Here is an 18685-nt window from a genome sequence, read left to right as displayed (position 1 = left end):
AATTAATTCCAAATGGATCAAAGACGTCAATGTTAGAGCAGATACACTGTAATTACAGGAAGGGATAGAGGAAACATTAGGGCTCCTTAGCACAGGTCGAAACTTTCTAAATAAAAATACAGAAACACAACAAAGAAAGGCTGGATAAATGGGATTGCATTAAACTGAAGAATTTCTGCATGGCAAAGGTCAAAGCTAGCAGGATAAATAGAAAGCCTCCAGACTGGGAAAAGATCTTTACTAGCTATAGATAAAACAGGGACTTCCTATCTAAAATATACTTAAGAGCTCAAAAATTAACCCCTCCAAAAATAAATTGGCAAAGAAACAACCCCATTAACAAGTGGGCTAAGGACTTAAAAAAAGACTTCTCTGAAGAATTAGGAATGATTAATAGACACATGAAGAAATGTTCAACTTCTCTGGCCATCAAAGAAATGCAAATAAAAACAAAACTGAGAGTCTACTTCACCCCAGTTAGAATGGCTATTATCAAGAAAACTAATAATAACAGATGCTGGAGAGGATGTGGCCAAAAAGGACTGTTACTATACTGTAGTGGAAATGTAAACATGTTCAACCACTCTGGAAAGTAGTATGGAGGTTCCTCAAAAGACTAAACATAGAGCTTCCTTATGACCCAGCAATCCCATTCCTGGGCATTTACCAAAATAAACACAAATAAGGCCACACCAAAGCTACTAGCACAATCATGTTCACTGCAACATTATTTACCATAGCTATGATATGGAATCAACCCACATGCCCCTCAGTAGATGAATGGATCAATAAAATGTGGTATATATACACAATGGAATTCCATGTTTCCATCAGAAAGAATGGCAATGCCTCATTTGTATGGAAATAAAGACTTGAAAAACATTATATTAAGGGAAGTAAGCCAGACCCAAAAATCATAGGTTCATTTGTAATAACTAGAATATGTCTAGGATATTTTTAGTAATGTATCACAATGGCTCAATAGTAATGTGTATATGACCATATGAAATGATGCTTATCAAAATGAACTCCAAAAACTGTAAGCAAGAGTTTTTTTTTATTATACTGTTTGCAGTTATTTATTTTTTTTCCTCTTTCCCCATTCGTTTATTCCCTGTTGTCACTGTTTTTGATTTCCGTATCCATATCACAGAAAAGGTGAGGCAAAGGGTAACCAATGCAACAGTGATGCTCACTAGACATTATATTGGAAATGAACTTTACAACTTGGGAGGACAGGGGAGTCATGGTGGGGGAGTGGAAGAAAATGAGGGAGGAGGTAACAATGTTCAAAAAGAAATGCACTCATTACCTTACTTAAGTAACTGTAACCCTCTGTACATCATCTTTACAATAAAATTGAAAATAAACCCACAAAGTGAGTTTGAACAAGAGATAGGTAAACAGGTGTCAGGAATTACCAAGGAAGCTTCGCATAATGTCTACTGTGCTAAAGAAGAAGCAGCTAGAGAGACTAAGTGTGAATTCCAAGGCCAACTCCTTTCCTTTGAGCTTCCAATAAGCTCTTTACTACTCTCAGCTTTTACTTCCTCCTCTGTAAAATACGATTCTATTACCTTACAGGAAAACTTACTCATGCATCTAAAAATAAACAACATGGTACATAGCATAAGCAGCAAAAAATTCACAGCAACAATAAAACAGTACTAAACAAACAAGTCAATGAAAGCACCTCTGGTAAGGAACTTTGGAGTAAATACAAAGCTAATAGAGATAGAGATAAATTAAAAAATATCTATATAGTTTAACCTGAAAGAAAATGTAAATTAGCTTCAGGAATTTTAATCTGGAGACAGAAAGATACCTATTCACTCAAGACAAAAAATGCTTTTCTCTTAAAATGTCAAAATACTTGGCACCTGTGATTCCCCCATGATAATGCCTTTCTCCAAAATCTATTGATGTTTTACACATATGCATTTAGAGCCAGAAACTCCTAGAAAACATCTGGACTGAAGTAAAGGAGGAATGATGGTAACGTACTATACAAGAAGATGAATCTCCACAGTTAAAGGAATAAAGATAAATATGAGAATAGGAAGAAGACTATGAATTCAAAATATGCAGCTGACTATAAAATTCACATTCATTCAGAAAAACCAAAGATTCAGAATGCATGTTGTGGAAAGGATTATGATTAGTAAAGCAGAGTTTCTAGAGGTGATGTTTTCCTAGAAACCTGGAACTTCAAGAGCTGCCAAATGTACCTCATGGTAGATCTTAAAGAGAATTGTAACCATTATATAACTCAGCAGGACAATCTATATGCAAACATACTCTATACCACCATCCCCAGGAAAGTATATACACAGTAGAGGCTCTAAAATTGTTTAACCAAAAATTATTATGATCAGATAAAATCTACCTTATTCAAGATTGAGGAATATGGTTAAAAATAGTAATTAAAGCCTGAAAGCTATAGAAGAATCAGGGAAAAATAACAAAAATTAAAATGTGATTTTAAAAAAGCAAAAAGTCCAAAATCCTACTCCCCCCTCCAAAAGCAAGAATGCAAACAAAATAAGAACTCATAATGAATCAGCAAGGAATAGAAATGTAAATCAATTATATCATAAAACATACACTCAAGAATAAAAAAGATGAAAATTAGAAATATGAAGCAATGTATAAAAGAGTAATGTATAAAGATATGGAAAATAGTGCTAAGAAGAATTGGAATTAAATCTTTAAAATGGAGTTGTTATAGTGAATAATTTTATGGAAAAATTGACAATTTTACTCCCACATTGCATCCTAGAATAAATACATAGATGGAAACTAGAGGATATACCATAATGATAAAAGATACTCAATTATAATGATAAAAAGAAAAGTACTTAACATCTTAATAGAAAACATTACCACAAGTAAAAACCAAGTGGGTACCTTACAAAAGTTAACTCAGCAAAGCTATTAGACCTAAATATAAAAATGTAAAACCCAACTGTAGCTGTTCAGGAGGCTGAGATCTGAGGATCACATCTTAAAGTCAGCCCAGGCAGGAAAGTCTGTGAGACTCTCATCTTCAATTAACAACCCAAAAAAGCTGAAAGTGGAGTTATGGTTCAAAAATGGAGCTATGTTTCAAGTGGTAGAGTGCCAGCCTTGAACAAAAGAAGCTCAGGGACAGCACCTAGGCTCTGAGTTCAAGCCCCAGTACACAAAAAAATATTAAAGGGAAGAAAGTGTTAGAGATAAATAATGGTATATGAGGAATAAATTGTCACTCTACAGTGCTCATAGTTTACTGTGTACTCATGGTAATTTAAAATGTAACAGGAATTGGCTCTACTCAATGTGATTACAGGTGATGTTGATATCAAGACTTCACCCTCCAAGGACCTTAAATAGGTGCACTTTCCTATAACATTATAATCAATAGTATAAAAATAGAGTTCCCTTTTAGATTAGCCTAGGATTTGAATGGTAGTAAAAATAAACTTTAAAAAGAAATTCAATTATAAGATAACCTCACTTATTTCTAGTGACATTTAACCCAACATTGATATAATTCATCTAATTCTAGTTAAATGAATCCAAAAAGAATAAATACATGTCAAATATTTTCTTCCTACTCTCCAATCTATAAAAAGAGCTATGTTGTTGTGGAAATGTCACAATGAGCCATTACCTCTATTGTAAAACTAATGTATGTTAATATAAAATACCTCCATATGGCAAGGAGGATGAAGGAGATTTGAATACTGTTGAAAAGCATTACTTGCAGCTATCGATGTGGAACAAAAAAATCTGTTGAGGATTTTGTTGAGAAGAGAGCAAGGAGAGTGATAGAGGGGAATGAGATTGGAAAACACTATGAATGTGTGGAGCTGTAACAACAGAAATTCCTCCTGTGTAACTAACATACACTACATAAACACAGACATCTATCATTTCAGCAGTCACATTATAGGTGAATATGAAAATCTGACATGTTTGACTAACGCATCACAGATTGTGTATGTTCCTAATGAGTAAAGTGGTACATCTACAATGGTTCTATTACATAATCTGAATTAGCCTTTAAATACAACTTGAATACAATCCAAATGGATCACAGATTTGAAAGTAAAAACCAAACCATTTACATAGTAAAAGATAACAAATGAATTTTCATCATGTCATTTTTAACAAGGAGATGGCTAACTAAATTATAGTAAAACAAACACATAACTATAAAACAAAAAAAGCTCTTTGTGTCCCTATATGAAGCTATCTTCAAGATACATTGACAAGTATAATTTGATAATACATGGAACAAGAGGGGAATGTATAATAACCAGACATTTATGCTTGGATGAAGAAGAATATACAAGCTTTTGGGACACTGCTTCTTCCAAGAACAGCAAGGTACAGCCAGAGAGCTCCTGGGATGAGAGGAGGAGCCTTTTCCCTGTACATTTTTTTTATTTATTTTATATTTTTCTTTTGCACATACTAGACAATTGTCCTACCACTGAGCTATATCTATCTATAGCCTATGCAACTTTGGAATTTTAAATCACACAACTGTATTCTTTAGCTTCAAGTTTTTAAAACTAATACAATTAGTTACTATTTCACTTTCTCTTCTAGGTTTATTCACAGCAAAATCTGGACAAAATTTAATGGAATATTTCTACCTAAATAATCAAATGTTTTACATATTTACAACTTAAATAGTACTAAACTTTGTAGAAAATTACATAAGCATTGAGATAATAGTGTAATTGTTTTTTTTTTTTTTTGAGGTCCAGTCGTGGGGCCTGAACTCTGGGCCTGAGCGCTGTCCCTCAGCTCTTCAGCTCAAAGCTAGCGCTCTACCACTTGAGCTACAGCACCACTTCCAGCTTTTTTCTTTTTGCGTATGTGGTACTGAGGAATCAAACCCAGGGCCTTAGGCATGCAAGGCAAGCGCTCTGCCACTGAGCCAACTTCCCAGCCCGATAATAGTGTAATTGAAATACAATTCAAGATAAAGATTCAAAAGCAGACTCAAGGAAATATTCAGAATTCATGAGCTACATTTTAACAAAGCTGCACCATTAATTTGCACTAGCAATATTAACAGACCTCTGGCCATGGGTTATAGTTCAAATTGGAATTTGTTTTATCTGTCTAATAAAGCACTGAATGTTTTATTTATAGTTTATACATTAAATCATATCTATAAATATGCATGTATAACTTGCAAGTACAATCAAACAACACTGTTTTCATTAAATAAGGGCATATTTCCTGTAGGGTTATTTTTAAATCATATCACCTAAAAACCAATTTATACTAACAAAATTACTACTGTATGTATAGGTATGTTATATGTGTATTTTATATATATATATATCATTTTAAAGTTACAGCTGCATGTTTATTAAATTTTATCTATATCATTGATCATCATAACTACTGTATATTTTTAGTACTACTTGAAAACATAAAGCTATCTATATTAGTATCAGTGTAAAAATATTTATGTTTACTATTTAACAGTACAAAAAAGTTAAAACAGATCAACATAAGTCTGTTTCAAGTCATCTTTATATTTTACTAAAAAAAGAGCTTGAAAAGTACCACCAAAAAGGTTTTGAGGTTTCAATAACTACTTTAAAATAGAAAATGCAAGGTTATTTTTATAGTATCCAAAACTTAGTAATCAATTTTGTTAACAAAGGAATATTGAAAAAAACAAGAAATAATTCACACATATACTTTTACCTGTTTTGACAGGGTATTGGGGGAATGGTGTGTTCTAGAGATCAAACCTAAAATACTGTTCATGCTGACAGATTATTAACTCCTCTTAAGAAATAGAGGATATTTTACAATTTAATTCAGTTACACTAAATTATTTTCTGGGTGTAACATTTTCCAATTGCCAGTCTATTAAGTTTCCCATACTTTGCTTACATTAAAAAATAAAAAATAAGCCGGGCGCTGGTGGCTCACGCCTGTAATCCTAGCTACTCAGGAGGCTGAGATCTGAGGATCGTGGTTCAAAGCCAGCCCGGGCAGGAGAGACTGTGAGACTCCTATCTCCAATAAACCACCAGAAAACCAGAAGTGGTGCTGTAGCTCAAGTGGTAGCGTGCTTGCCTTGAGCTGAAGAGCTGAGGGACAGTGCCCAGGCCCAGAGTTCAAGCCCCACGACCGACAATAAATAAATAAATAAATAATGTATATATAAAATTCATATCAACACTAAGTAATTAATACATATGTATAAGAAACATTAAAAATGGTAGTAAAGCAGAAACATTAGTTTTATTTTCTAGAGACAACAGTAAGAAAACATATAAAACCATTAAGTTCTATTTTCCTATATTAATATCACTTAAAAACAGCCAAATTGAATTTTCTCCTTAAAAAAATATTTACTTGTAAAGAGACATCTGATGGCAAATCAATGCAAACTAATCCATGCAAATCAATGAAAACGAATCCAAACCAAATCTTCTGCAAAATGTGATACTTGCACTCTTATTAATTTGGTTCATGGTTTAGTGTAATAATATGTTTTTGATAGATATATTATGGTTTTACTCACTTCAATGCTTCCTCAAATTTATGGACTTTCTTTTGTGCATCTTCTTTTTCTTTTTCAAACTCACTCTGTAATTCATGAACCTGCCATGAAAAATATGTGGAATTTACTAGATAACAAAGCATATACAAAGGAGAAATTAGGACAATGAAATAGCATTTTCAAATCCACTTGTAGCATAAAATTAGACTATTTCAAGAGAAACTTGAGAGTCTTGTGGCAAGTCATGCTTGTAATCTCAGCTATTTAGGAAGCAAAGGTAAGGCTGTAATTCAAGGCTAATCCAGAAAAAATCATGAGACCCTATCCCAGAAACAAACTAAAAACAAAAGGATTTGACATGTGCCTTGGGAAAGCACAAGGCTCTGAGTTCAATCCCTAGTACTGCCAAGGAAAACAAGCACGATACAAACTTGCCCAATCATAATCATTTAGTATAAAATGATTTCAATACTATACTGCCCTTATCAATTCCTTATCCAAAGCTTAATAACTGCTTGAAATATTATTACATATGAATACCTCTTTCCTGTCTTCTCCCTCTCTCTTCTTCTCTCCTCTCCCTCCTTCTCCTTCTCTCTTCTCCCTTTCCCTCTTCTTCAGCCCTCTCTTTTTTCTCTCTTCTCTTTCATCCTTCTCCTCACCATCTCTGTCTCTATCTCAGTCTATCTGTCTATCTGCCTCTCTCTCTCTCTCTCTCTCTCTTTCGGTCTATCTATCTGCCTCTCTCTCTCTCTCTCTCTTTCAGTTCCAGTACTACAGCTTGAACCCAGGGCCTGGGAGCTGTCCCTTAGCTTTTTCTCTCAAGGCTGGCACTCCTCTACCACTTGAGCCATAGCTCTACTTCTGGCTTTTTGGTGGTTAATTAGAGGTAAGAATCACAGACATCCCTGCCAGGGGGGCTTCAAACTGAGATCCTCAGATCTCAACCTCCCACATAGCTAAAATTATAGCCATGAGCCACCAGCATCCAGCTGTAGATTCTCTTAAAAATTCAAAAAGAAACCAATCATTCTCATTCTTTAAAGTGTAGTTTAACCAAAGGAAAAGAGTCTCATAGACTGGAAAGAATGTAATAAATAGTATGTCTATATTCCCCAGTACAGAAGAGTTATGAGGAAACATTCTTCTTTTCTACTGCTGGGCATGATTTGTATACCCACTACCACCACTGAGAGGAAATCCTCCCACCATCACTGTCTCCTTTCTGAAGATAGCAAGAGCAAGCATCCTTGAGTAGGCGGGATAGAAGCACGAACGATGACAGCTAATTGGAAATGTTTCGCTAGGAATCTTGAAATATGCAAAGAAGTTTGATAGCTGATTGGGAAGGAGGGGTAAACAGCAGTCATTGTGCTACCCCTATGGCAAGTGAGGGAGCAGAGTCCAGGCAGTAAGGAAAGTCTTAACTGACAAGAACGACCTACCACAGATGTGCTGAAAACTCCAGTGAGTCTGCACATGAAATAGGTGGACAGTATGACAAAAGAGGAATGACAAAAACAACACACTCATTCACACGTACATGCACACACAGACACTCCCCTCACAATACAGTAAGCCATATTGAATACTCATTCAACTAGCCAAAAATAGCAATGTTTATCAGTTTGATGGGGACCTATGGAACTCAAATCTTTTATAGTCCTTGGTCATTTCTTTTGTAGTTTCTTTTTGTAGTTTTCCTTTGTCACTGCTATTTATTTTACTTTATATGGGGGGGGAGTGTTTGTCATTAAAACATTTGTCAGATTTAAAACTTAAATCACTTCCATATTCCATTTGGATTCTCTTAGCACATACTACATTACTTGATACATAGTAAGCATGTACACTGAAATACAAACATGACCTAAATTACATGAGCACCAATCTAATATAAATGTAGTCTAACAAAATAATGACCATAATTATGTAAATGTAGAAAATTTACCATTATATGGCCTGATGTATAGAATTAAAGATAAAAAGTCCAAAATGGAACTCAAAGATGGCCCAATATAAAGATTTTGCAGGGCTGATCTCATGTGAAGATTTTGCAAACTTGTTTTATGCCTGTATATCCTTTCTTGAAATAAAATCTTGCCTGGCTGGTTTTTCAACACTGATGGCTAGAGTAGTACAGTGAGTATCCTAGTCTTGTTGCTGATCTTCCAGGATAATCTTTCACCATTTCTCCATGGAACATAATTTCTGCTGTGGGTTTATTACATATGGCCTTTATTATGTTGAGGTGCATTCTATGTAACCTGTTGAAATTTTTAATCATGAAAGGCTGCTGTATTTTGTAAAAGGCTTTTTTTCTGTATTTATTGAAACTGTGAGATTTTTAATCTTAATTTTGTGATGTATTATATTTATTGATTTGCAGACGTTAAAGAATTCAGGGGATAAATGCCATTTGATCAGAATGTCTGATCTATAATGCTGCTGAATTGTTATGGTGTTTTGTTGTGGGTCAGACATATTGGCCTGTATTTTTTTTTCTCTTGTTCTATCTAGAGATAGTTCTTACTTTCACCACTGACAGTATAAAGATTACACTAATTTTCAAACCTCTATTTCTCTAATATTCAGCAATTGAAAAATTAATTCCCACTAGAGTGATTCTTTCCAAATCACTTAGTACATGTTTACTTTTCCTACTGGTTATCTTTTTTCTTGTACACAATCTAAAAATATGACCCAGGACGTATTTTTAGTTTTTAAATTTTACATACTTTTCTTTCAATAATATCTTGTGGCATTTGCATTCTTTATCATGTCATATACACAATAACATTTAAATTCACCTGTTTTGATCATTTTAGTATCAATATCTTTCCTTTTTCATCTTGAATATTTTTAATTTGGATTTTTGATTATTCTTATTCTTAAGTAGGTTAGTATCTTATCTAGTAACATTATTTCTCAAAGAGAACATCTTAGTGACATGTCTTCTGGGACTTTGCATATCAAGTAATGTCATTCTATTGCCTTCACACATGAAAGAAATCTTGTGCAAAAATATTCTTATGATAGATTTTGGCCCCCAAACACATGACACAATGCTATTTTAATGACATTTAAATTTATGACTAATAAGATTAACATCTAAGTTTTGTTCTTCCCTTTCCCTCATTTGAACCCACAAAAATCTTTTTATTATAATTCAAATGTTTCTTCAATCTTTTTTTATTTTATCCAGTAAAAGGTGAATCACAGATGTACACATACAAACCTCCAGAAGAGTTTTAATTGGAGTTAATTTTCTTCTGAGACCTCTTTCCATTTTTATATATTGTTTTTCTATTTTCTACTTATCATCTCTTCCAAAATTTTGTATTCTTTATCTTTTCCTTTGCAATGTGAAAGGTAATTATGTTTTATTTTCATATAATTAATTCAGTTGTTTACATCTCATCTATCATTGCAGCTTCCATGTCCATTTTAAATCTTCTGTTGTGCTTTTAGTTTCTTTCCAGCTCTTATGGCAACTGCCACCATTTTCCTGTTGTCCTTTTCTTTCCTTATGATATGTTTCTCCTACAGACAGATCTGCTTGCATTCTGCAATGAATTTCTTGCCATTTTCTTCTGGAGTAATGGATTTTCAGAAGAAACATTCTTTACCTGAGTCTTCCATATTATGCATTTAGTCTTTTGCTTTACATCATTTTCCAACAGACCCCATTTGGCTTTTACCACCTACTCTCCCTTGAACCGTGTTCACCATTCAGATATGATACTAGACCAAAAGTATAGTGGGTATAAGCTTGCTTCTATTACATGTCTCTCAGCACTGTTTCCTTCTCAGAGCTACAGTTAAAACCCAGCTCCCTGGACAATTCCCAAGGGAGTTTTAACTGGATTATCCTGCAGGTTTGATTCTCTGGTGCACTGAGATACCTTTACATGCAAAAATAACAGGGAACTGCTATCAGAGTGACTGACAAATCAGTAGTATTCTACACACTGAAACTGTACCTCTAATGTACAATACTATCATTACTTTCCCTCTATTTACTGTCTAGTATATTTTTCTAGGACTCAATTCTCTGCATGACAATTGAGATTTATCCCTTTAAACGAAACATTTAAAAATCAATCATTCTGAGGAAAATCTATGTAAAACTGAATGGCAAGTAGGAATCAAATGTCTGGAATCATACTTACTAGATTTGCATCACTACCCCATCAGTTGCTTATTGTAAAAAATTGGATATAATAGTAAGTATATCAGAGTTATTATAAAGTAATGAATTACTCTAGGTAGAGTTCTTCATATAATACTGTGAACATGACAAGTGCCTTTGTTTTTCTCCTACTATATTTTTACTGTATGCTGAAGATTCTTTTCAGATTATGTTTTTATTTTGACCTATATTTTAGACAGATGTGGTAGTGGATAGTTAACTATTATATACATAAGAAATCTTTGCATAGTATTTTGATCTCAGTAAAAAGGGACTACCAATCAATATTGTTGTTAGGTTAAAAATACTTGTTTTGAACTTTACAACTTTGGTGTGGGGGTGGCGGGGAGGATTCGGTGGGGGTTGGGGGGAGGATGGGAAGGGGAAACAAAGGAGGAGGCTACAATGCTTGATAAAAAAATGTACTCATTATCTTGCTCATGTAATTGTAACCCCTCTGTACAGTATGTTCACAATAAAAAAAGTAGAAAGAAAAAAAGGAAAAAAATACTTGTTTTTTAGGATACCATGGTTCATGTCTATAATCCTACCTCCTTAGGAAGCATAGATTGGGAGAATAGAGATTTATAAAGAGCCAGGGCAGACAACTGAGACCCTTTCTCAATAAATAGTTGGGAATTTTGGCACAAGCCTGTCTTCTGAGCTAGTTCTCATGCTGAACTAGGCAGTCTGTGGCCAAGGGAGTACATGGGAAGGAAGCAAGATCCTATCTCAAAATAATCAGTATAACAAAAAAGGTCTGGAGGTATGGCTCAGTGGTAGATCACCTGCCTAGCAAGCAAGAAACCTTGAGTTGTAATCCTAAAATTTCTCACACAAATTATTTATTTTTATATAAAATAAAACAACTCAGAAAGATGTAATATTATTGTTCAACCTCTCCTTTTTATGTGTTTATTTTGTATAGGACAGAGTCTTGAAATGCTGCCAATGGTAAAGAGAATAAGGCTGGTTATAATTTATTTTTTCCCAGTATATATTAATACCAAAAATGACTTTGAAAGTGTTAATAATGAAAATATAAAACAAATATTTAAAGATACATAATAAATTGTCAGAAATGAGATCTGATAAAAATAAATAACTGATTTAGGTATCCATAAGCACATTTATTAATCATTGTTTTACATTTTTTACTGTCTTCTATTGGAGAAAAGGACCTAGGCTAGCCATCACCTGGGTTAGATAGCACTACAATCCCAGCTACTCAAAGAGGCTGAGATCTGAGGATCTCAGTTTAATTACAGCTAGGATAGACAAATCCAAGAGAATCATCACCACTGAACCAACAAAAAGTCAGAACTGGATGCCTGGTTCAAGTGATAAAGGACCAGTTATGAGGAAAAATGCCAGACCAGAGGAAAGAAGGCTTTGAGTTCAAACCACAGTACTGGGATACATGCACATACCCTCTTCACTCTCCTCTCCTCTCCTCTCCTCTCCTCTCCTCTCCTCTCCCCTCCCCTCCCTTCTTTTCCCCTCCCCTCTCCTCTCTCCTCTCTCTCTCTCTCTCTCTCTCTCTCTCATACACTCCACAAGGACTTAATAGAAGAAACTGTGCTAAAAATATCAGAAACTAGATATACAGTAGCAGACATGATAGCATGGGAAAGAACACCAAATCTGGTGCTACACCAAACATCAAGTAGCTAAACAACTCCCTCCATATCTTGAAATCACTCTAATCTAGCTTCTCAATATAAAAAATATGGCACATCAGATTGCATTCTCTTTCTAAATCTGTTGCACAATTCCATTTTTATAAAACCTTAGGAACGCACATATCCTACTAATGAATAATCATATCTATAATAGTTAGAAATAGTGTCCAACATGTTAGCTGTAAAGGCTTAGAAATTTAAAATTATTATAAACATAATTAAAAGAAATACATATGCCAGGCACAGAATGACTGTATTTAAGTTGTTTAAAACCCCATCATAATTCACATTATATCTGTCTAGTAGTAATGTTGGAATGATTTTAAGTAACTAACTCTGTTCCAGCATTCTTAGATAGTACATGTTTCGCATCTGCCTCATTTAACTTCTTTAGATAAACAGCACCATCTTTTATTCTCCAGTGTCTGTTCGGAAAACAGTGATAGGTTATTTGTAGGAGGCAGGTGTTTCCTTGCTAGTAAAATCAGTTAGTCTAACCATTTCCTGATTTAATAGATTAAGAACGTTCATTAAACAATGATATTTAGTTTTACTACCTTTTATCTGTTTGACGTTCAAAGGTCTTGAAAGCAAGCAACAGCCACCAGAGATCAATAAAGGCCATTAGATAGTATGTGTGTGCTTAAATTAGGGATAGCATCTGATGCTGTTTCTTTTACCTCCCATTCTGCTGCTTTTGAATTGGCATGAGGAATATAATGTCATTCAGATGGCACTTCCTCCTCCTGAACAGATATGCGGAACCAAAGGTGTGTGCACACCTGTAATGTTGTCTCACAAACAAAAGCCCTACACATCCCATTTAGCTATCCAGTTACACAGTCCAAGACTATGTAAGATTTATGTCAGCTATTTGAGCAGTTAAAAAGGATATTCCCTGAGGGGGGGCGGGTACAAGACATCAAATCTTCAAGGCTTGAGATCACAGCAGGTTTAATAAGGAAAGAACAGATGTCAATTTAAAAGTGAGAGATTGTGGCATGCTGAGTAACATTTTCTTCCAATATAAATAATGTTAGAAACAGATGCAATGTGAACACATATGGTTATTCTTTCAACGATTGTTATTACTGTAAACAAGTCTTATTTACACTAAAAACAATTAATACACTTTATTATAAAGCTAAGCCATTGATAGGTAGCTAATGGAAAGAGAACAGCTGCCGTTAGGATGCCTAATAAAGAAGATTCTTCTTTGCTCCCTGAAGTGAGCTAAAATAGGAGTGGTCAGCAGGTTACTGGAGAAAGATGAACTGAACTCTCCATTCCCTTCCTGGTGGATACTCACTGGAGAGACGGACTGATAGCACAAGCGTAATTTACTTAGTAGTAAATACCCAAGGAAAGATAGTAGTAAGAGAAAAGATTGTCAATGCAGGTCTATCTCTCTATTTAACAGTAGGACTTAAAGATCAGGAGAGGAATATATTCTTTCATGGTTAGTAAGTACCTTCTCCTTGGCACCAGCCTATCTGTCTCACAGGTACACAGATAGCACCACTCAGGAAGGCTGACCACGGAGTGTAATAGAGCAGGAGAGTGAGGTACTCTGTAGCACAATGAACAATGGACCAGCAAGTATACCCAGAGTATCCAGATGCCTTCCTTACAGTAGGCAGTGAGGCTTAGGTAATGCTCTTCTTTGGGTACATAAAATAATAAGAAAGCTGCACATCTCGGCAGTAAAAAACTAAAAAAAACTTCTTTATTTCAATAAAACCATTATTTCCCTTCCTGTTTATGTATCAATGCATTGAGCTGTATTAATACTGCAGAAGTAGGAAAATCATAATCATGTATAAGTTGTTATGTGTAAGGAGAAATATAGCTCTAAATAACAGCCTTCCTCCACATCGCTTGGATGTACTAAGCTCTTGGAGGGCAATGTCTAATTCTCCTTAAGCTTACCTTGTACCTAATACAATATCTTACCCAATATAAGAAATTAATGGGTAGCTACTGTGTGACTACATGAATAGATAAAATGTGGTTTAAGAATGCTGTGATACAGGGTTAGGGATTTAGCTCACTGGAAGGGTACTTGCTTGGCAAGTGCAAGGCCCACAGTTCAGTCCTCAGCTTTGAAAAAAAAAAAAAGCTAAAAAGAATGCTGTGATAAAGCCAGGTGTTGGTGGCTCATGCCTGTTAGCTACTCAGGAGGCTGAGATCTGAGGATCACTTCAAAAATAGCCCTGGCCACAAAAGAAAGTCAGCCATAAAACTTTTATTTTTACTACTATTTTATTCTCTGTGTCTCACAGTAAGTTCAGAACTGAAGTGTCAGTCACAAAAATATAGACTGCTGTACTTTGCTGCATAACAAGTTACTGTCCCTTAGTTATTACTGGTAACAGGTATTAACATGTCAGTAGAAATATACACAATTCTAAATGACAAGAAAAAATCATTACTCAAGTAGCAGTCAATTCCTCTACTCTTTTTACGTTCTTTGCTTAAATAGTCAAAGTTCTTATTGCAAAATTACAAAATACTTCCTACTGTAGTATATTTTTAAATTCATAGAAAAAAGATATAATTCAAGGTGTTTTAATCAGAGGTTACGATAATAATCCTTGGAGAATAAAGTAATAATATTCAGTGTACATATATAAAAACGAAGCCAGGTAGCTTGAGGGGATGGGTGTGGTTGAGAATGATAGAAGGGGATGATATTGATCAATGATACATTGTACTCATAAACTGATACATTGAATTGAGAGCACTTTGTAGAACTATCTAAAGATAATTAAACCTTCAAGATAATAATAGTTTTTCACTGATTAAATATAATACATAAGTTGTGTTTCAATGTTGAATAGTAATTGAAGAAACTTCAAAAATATGAAAAGTATTTTGACTACTGACATTAACTTAAAAACAGACCACTCAAGAGTTAGAATATAGGACTTCATAAAAATCAGCCCATTACTTGCATCATTTTTTATTTTAACTGTTTTATAATTTCTCCCAAAGTATATTACCTTTTTTTCATAGGTGTGTTTTAAATTATTTTTCTCCATTTGAAACTTGCTTTCTTGATCCTGTAAATAATAAAATGTTTATTTTATTACATTTTTAAGTTGCTACTAAAATTAGTGATTCAATGAAATCATTAAATGTATTTGGTGTCAAACTTTAGAGTTTTGCTTTGGGGGGACTGGGAAGGGGAGACTGAACTCAGGACCTTGTGCATGCTAGGAAGACAACACAGAAGCCTCACCATCAGTCCTTTTTATGTGCTGTTTATTTTGAGAAAGTCTCTCTCTGCCTGGGCCAGCCTGGACTACAGTTCTCCTATATGTACTTCTCTACCTTGCTGGGATAACAGGCATGCACCACTGTGAATAGCCACTGGGCTCCCCTGAATAATTAGGTAAATGCATGCCACCATACCCAACCACATCAACTTTTAAGGACAGGCTGGCCTCCAACCACAATTCCTCGATTACCCTTCACAAGAAGCTAGGGATACAGACTTGAACCAGCAATGTTATGTTTTGATATTATTGAAAAGGCCTTACCCATCTAATTTTCTAAGCCACAAGCAGAAACTTGAATTTATATTACAAGGCAAAAAAACTCAGTTATCTCAAGATATCACTGTTCTCAAAAGTATCTATTCTATAGTGTGAGAGGATCTTTCTGATCTTTGGATTAAGTGATTAAGAATGGCCAAGTCAGTAAGAAAATGATAAATTTTAAGTTAAATCATATACTAGTCTTTGATAGACTTTGACCATAAAGAAAAGGATAAGAAAAAGAGAGAGAAGAAAAAAGAGATAATGAAGATTATCAGATAGTTTAAAAGGGGGAAACTATTTTAAAATAAAATGCTTAGGTAAAATTCATTTTTGTAAAAATTAATCTCTAAAAAGGAGATCATCTTAAAATTATTGTCCTTCATTCTATACATGTTATTCGTATCTACGCTTGTCAGTTATAATAAGTAAAAGGAAAAACTATACAATGCAAAAAATAGAATCAGGAATGGCTACCTACAGAAGTGCTACTTCTGAATGCCTACTAATATAGAATTTAAAAAGGCAAGGTGAGTTTGAAGCATTGTTCTGTCTAAAAATAAGACTCACAATGATCTGCTGCTTCCTTTGAAGTTCTGATTCCTGTACCTGCTGCCTTAATTGACAGATATTTTGTTCTAATTCTTCAATCATACCAGATGTCTAGAAAAACATAAAGAGGAATAAAAAGTAGAATATTGATTTTTGTAACATTTTGTAACTTCTGGATTAAAAAACTACATTTTTTTCTCCTGAACATTCAATCAGAATCTCTCAATGAATGAAAACATTTTTAAAAGATAAAAGTAACCTTCTGAAGTAAAAATGTAAATGTATAGTAAGTTATGGCACATAGTATTATTATAAAAATAATCAGTTTATAGGAAAATTTTTAAATTTTAAAACTTAGGTAGAACCAATACTTTGAAATAAAATAATATATACAATTAATCTAATAATGTATTATTTTAAAACTAAAATATTCTCAAAATTCATGTTTCCCTTCTTTAAAACCTTTGTAACTTAAATGGGTTAACTTATAGCAGGATTTAGTTTATCAAATAATTATGTTATTCTGCCAACTGAACAATTAGCATTTTTAACATTTTAAATATCAAGAAAACATTTGAAAGAAATTGGAGACCAATTTTTTCAGTGCCAAATAACTAGCCTCTACATTGCTGTCTATGCTAAAGCTGAGCAAAATGAATGACTACTTTGTGTGGATGATCTGTCAGGACATACCTTAGAAGTTGAGAGGGAATGTTCTTGTTTCAAGAGGTTCATATCAGTATCATGTTTGATTTGTAATAGTTTCATATTTTGCTCATAATCATTTACAAGATGCTCTTTTTCTTCATGAAGTATGTTGTGCCTAAAAGCAATAAGATTTAAAAAAACAGAATCCTAATACTTTAGAACCAGTCTATCTGGTTGATAGTTGATAGCTATTTAGTTGTTTTCTTGTTTTATCAACCTGAACTATATAACAACTAAATCCAAACACATTATCTTTCAATATATCAAATAGGTATACACATTTTTATCAACTGTTGGCAAACATTGTATCTCATACTTAAACTGGACTTCAAAGTATAAATAGTTAGAACATTCCAGATATTAAATGCACACAATATGATTCATTTTTCCAAATAATCTATAGAGAAATTTCAGTACTTTATTAACTACACCAATAGATACCTGGTTGCAGACAATACCTTGCCTTTAGTTCTTGTAATTCACTACGTGTTATCTGATAACATCTTTCAAGTTCCATTTTATCTTGAATTAATTTCTGCTTCTGTAAATTACTGTTCTCTGCTTCTCCAGTCAGCTGCTGCACACGGGCTTCCAGCTCTTTTACCACATGGTTCTGAAAAAAAAATAACTCATTCTCAGGAAAGCCTCTCACTGATTCCTAACACTTTTTGTGTTAGGAATATCACTGTTATACTTGCTTACCCTTTGTCCCACCATTTATGTGCCTCCTTTGTACTCCCAAAGACAGGTAAGCAAACAAACAAGACAAAAGGAAATGAAAACAGAAGCATCAACAAAGAAGGAAAAACCCTCATTTCTAGTTCCTGGAGTTCATTTTGATAAATACTATTTTATATGATCAGTTGCACATTGCTATTGCACCTTTGTGATCCTCTCCTAAGAATATTCCCCTTTGGTTTCATTGTATGTATGCCTAGAGATCTGTATAATTCATGGGGTCCCAGTGTATTTCTTTTTCTTTTACCATCCAGTGTGTTTACCTATAGATCTATAGGCACATTCTACTTACTACAAATGAAGGAAACCATGCAACCTATGTTTCTCTGGGCCTGGCTTACTTCACTTAATATAAGTTTTTCCAAGTCTTTCCATTTCCTTACAAATAGTACAATATGATTCTTTGTAATGGATGAGTAGAATTCCATTGGGTATATCTACTACATTTTCTTGATCCACTGAGGGGCATCTGGGTTGCTTCCATATCTTGTCTATGGTAAACAATGCTGCACTGAACATAGTTGTGCTGGTAACCTTAGTGTGGCCTTGTTTGTGTTCCTTTGGATAAATGCCCAGGAGTGAAATTGCTGGGTCATAGAGAAGGTCTATCTTTAGTCTTTTAAGGAACATCCATACTGCATTCCAGAGTGGTTGAACAAGTTTACATTTCCACCAACAGTGTACTAGAAGTTCCCTTTTGGCCACATCCCCACTAGTATTTGTTATTGTTAGTTTCCTTGATAATGGACAT

The 18685-nt window shown here is 34.1% G+C and overlaps 1 protein-coding gene across 1 annotated transcript in view; it reads right to left on the bottom strand.

The window, feature by feature from the left end:
* Cep112 (centrosomal protein 112kDa) overlaps positions 1-18685 on the bottom strand; it is a 338584-nt gene that overhangs the window by 240900 nt on the left and 78999 nt on the right. Inside the window, exons 13-17 of the mRNA XM_013008835.1 lie at positions 17655-17809; positions 17182-17311; positions 16507-16599; positions 15400-15459; positions 6545-6624 (exon numbers count right to left, since the gene is read on the bottom strand). Coding sequence (XP_012864289.1) covers positions 6545-6624; positions 15400-15459; positions 16507-16599; positions 17182-17311; positions 17655-17809 — 518 coding nt within the window. The remainder of the gene's footprint in view (positions 1-6544; positions 6625-15399; positions 15460-16506; positions 16600-17181; positions 17312-17654; positions 17810-18685) is intronic.

The sequence above is a fragment of the Dipodomys ordii genome, unplaced genomic scaffold, assembly GCF_000151885.1.
Source record: "Dipodomys ordii isolate 6190 unplaced genomic scaffold, Dord_2.0 Scaffold7, whole genome shotgun sequence".
NCBI classification, from domain to species: Eukaryota; Metazoa; Chordata; class Mammalia; order Rodentia; family Heteromyidae; genus Dipodomys; species Dipodomys ordii.
The sequence above is the reverse complement of the archived record's forward strand: the minus strand, read 5'-3'. Positions and strand labels throughout refer to the sequence as shown.